Source organism: Populus nigra, chromosome 16, assembly GCF_951802175.1.
Source record: "Populus nigra chromosome 16, ddPopNigr1.1, whole genome shotgun sequence".
NCBI lineage: Eukaryota > Viridiplantae > Streptophyta > Magnoliopsida > Malpighiales > Salicaceae > Populus > Populus nigra.
This window is the reverse complement of record NC_084867.1, coordinates 8,237,877-8,240,578: the sequence shown is the minus strand read 5'-3', so window position 1 is coordinate 8,240,578 and position 2,702 is coordinate 8,237,877. Positions and strand designations below refer to the sequence as shown.

General features: G+C 34.3%; 1 protein-coding gene across 1 annotated transcript; it reads left to right on the top strand.

Annotated features, from left to right (window-relative positions):
* The first annotated feature begins 563 nt into the window (after nucleotides 1–563).
* On the top strand, nucleotides 564–2,036 carry LOC133676269 (transcription factor PRE6-like). The gene is made up of 2 exons (XM_062097918.1): nucleotides 564–1,109; nucleotides 1,682–2,036. Exons 1-2 carry the CDS (start codon nucleotides 984–986, stop codon nucleotides 1,829–1,831), a joined length of 276 nt encoding a protein of 91 aa, XP_061953902.1. The 5' UTR covers nucleotides 564–983; the 3' UTR covers nucleotides 1,832–2,036.
* The last annotated feature ends 666 nt before the right edge of the window (nucleotides 2,037–2,702 follow it).

The following is a 2,702-nucleotide window of genomic DNA, read 5'->3' as shown; positions in this document are numbered from 1 at the left end:
ACTAACTAGCTTCAAATATTCCCTTAACTATTGATTAACTTGAACTTATAATTTATACAAATTCTCTGCAAATACTAACTAGAATTTATAGTATTTAATAAGAATTTGTTGAAAGACTTATCCCTGCCCTCACTCCCTATTATTTAAGAAAAAAGAAAGTGAAAAAAATACTTTCATAGCTTGAATTTTAAAGATGATCTATAATTATGAATTATTGATTAAAATAATTAATAAATATAGAGTGCATAACATTTTTTTGATTTGATGATAAAAATATTTTCAGACTAATTTATATATTAATGGAGACTCTCTTTTTTTTCCAAACGTTCACCTCTCGTATCTGTCTTGCTATAGTAAAAGAATTTAATACATTATATGATAATATATACTAAATCTAGTCAGGCCGGAAGAAAAACAATGTTAATTATGGAGATAATAAAATAAGATGGTATTGGGTGGAGGGACTGACGTGCTCGCTGGCTCCGAGTGTGAGATTCGAGTAGAGATCAAACTCCGACCTGAAAACACACCCTAAGGAATACAGTTTGGCGTATCTCTACAGACTTAATTCTCTCTCTCTCTCTCTCTCTCTGAAACCCCTATTTAAATGCAAGCTTAACCCACTGCTCTATCCCATGTATTAATTTGTTTTCTCCACCAGCTCCGACGCCACTGCTTGTGATCTTGTTCTTGCTACCTCTCTCTTTCTTAATTTTCTCCTTCCAGTGCCTCGCTTGTTTCCATAACTTGTAGTAGTAGTAGGAGTCTCTTCACTCCTTTTCTAGCTATAAATAATTTCCCACAAGTAAATTCCTTCTGTTACTTGGTGCCTAGTCATATTAACCTTGAATCTATATATACATATATATATATATATATATATATATATATAATATAGACTACTATTATTTCTTCTTTAATTATATATCTTTAATTAGCTAGCCTTTGTTTTAATTACAAGTTAATATAAATTTCAATAAGATATGTCTAGCCGGAAGTCGCGATCAAGGCAATCAGGTAGTTCAAGAATCAATGATGATCAGATCCTTGATCTTGTAACAAAGTTGCAACAACTTCTTCCCGAGACTCGCAATCGGCGTTCTGAAAAGGTAATACAGTAGGAGTCATAATAATATATAAAAAACACTTTTCTACTTATCTCTAGCTATGTATCAAGTCTATTTTATAACTAGTCGTCGTATACTATATTTACCACTAAACGATTGTTACAAATTGTAGCCAGGAGCTGGATGACGACGTTCCTATTAATTTGTCTGGTCTCAAACAAAAAGTAAACCAAGAAAAAATAAAGGGATCGGATGTGCATGGTTCGTGCGAAAAACAATTCTAATAATTGGTAGAATTATTGAAGATATATTCTACTTATCAAATAGTCACCGGATGTGATGGCTTTAACTTCTTCATGCTTGCTTTAACTTCTTCCTCTACTTATCCATGGAATACCCACAAAGACACATGAACTTTAAGGATAAACTTCCATGTAACACTTCTGATACTCAAGTACTGCAATTTCTTGGAGTACTGAGCTGGTTACAGATCTTCTGTATATGCTAGCTATGACGTTCACTCTACTTTCTAACTAATGTTAAGACCTTCTGTGTATGCTTGTGCTTAATTTCCTAGCTTTCAACTTAAAATTGGATTTTGTTTTTCTTCGTAGGTCTCAGCTGCCAAGGCCTTGCAGGAGACATGCAACTATATTAAAAGCTTGCACAGAGAGGTCGATGATCTTAGCGAGCGGCTTTCTGAGCTATTAGAAACAACTGACACTACTCAAGCTGCGATAATTAGGAATTTGCTTATGAAATAGGGCTAGTTAAGGATTAGTACTTGTTAGCCTATGCAGTAGGATCGTGTGCTTGTTTCCGGCCTCTCTTCCTTTGTTTTTCTCTATCTTTTAATATCTAGATTTTAGCACTAGAATCAATCCGTAATAATGCTTTTTAGAGATTAGAAAATCCTTTCGCAAAGCTATGTCAAGGAATATAATAATAATAATAATATTTGCTGGCAAATGAGCTTATCAATCTCTGCACAACAGCATGCATGGCACTTTTGATTAAAACAAATCATTGCCATCGTTTTATCAAAACAACGTATGGCACGTTCTTTGCTTAACTGGATCTACTAATTAGAGCTTACATGTTGAAGACCATGGATATATGTATATATATATATATATGAACTTAATTATTAATCCCCTCTTACGAAAAAAATAAATAAATAAGGGGCCGGAGAGATCAGTGGACGGTTCTTGGAATCCTTACAAATTTTGACTTTTAATGAATTAAGGTTAGATCTAGATTGGGTCACTATAAGAAGCTTTATGTTCAACAGTAACACACTTAAGATTACTGAAGAAAGTTAAAAAAAGATTTATTGTCTGCTTGCCAAGCCCATGCCCATATATATGGGTGTGTGCGTGTGCGTGCAGGTTATTTTGGTTACTCGTTCACTAATATACAAGGTATTATATGATCAGAGACGGAAGTTCGTAGGGTGGTGGTGCAATTTTGTCGAGATGGGTAATCACATTTTCAAAACGGACGCGCTCATCAGGGCTTGTGAAACGCCGAAAGGGACATACATGCATATGATACACGCCAAAAGGGACATACATTTGAAGTCGGCTAAAGATTAGGAAAGGGACATGGATATTTTTGTTGGCTTTGAATAGTTGT

What these genes read in the sequence shown, in the direction of transcription:
- LOC133676269 (XM_062097918.1), top strand. Translation starts at nt 984, where the DNA reads ATGTCTAGCCGGAAGTCGCGATCAAGGCAATCAGGTAGTTCAAGAATC. An exon ending in GCAATCGGCGTTCTGAAAAG is followed by an intron (nt 1,110 to 1,681) that starts GTAATACAGTAG and finishes TTTTCTTCGTAG; the next exon opens with GTCTCAGCTGCCAAGGCCTT.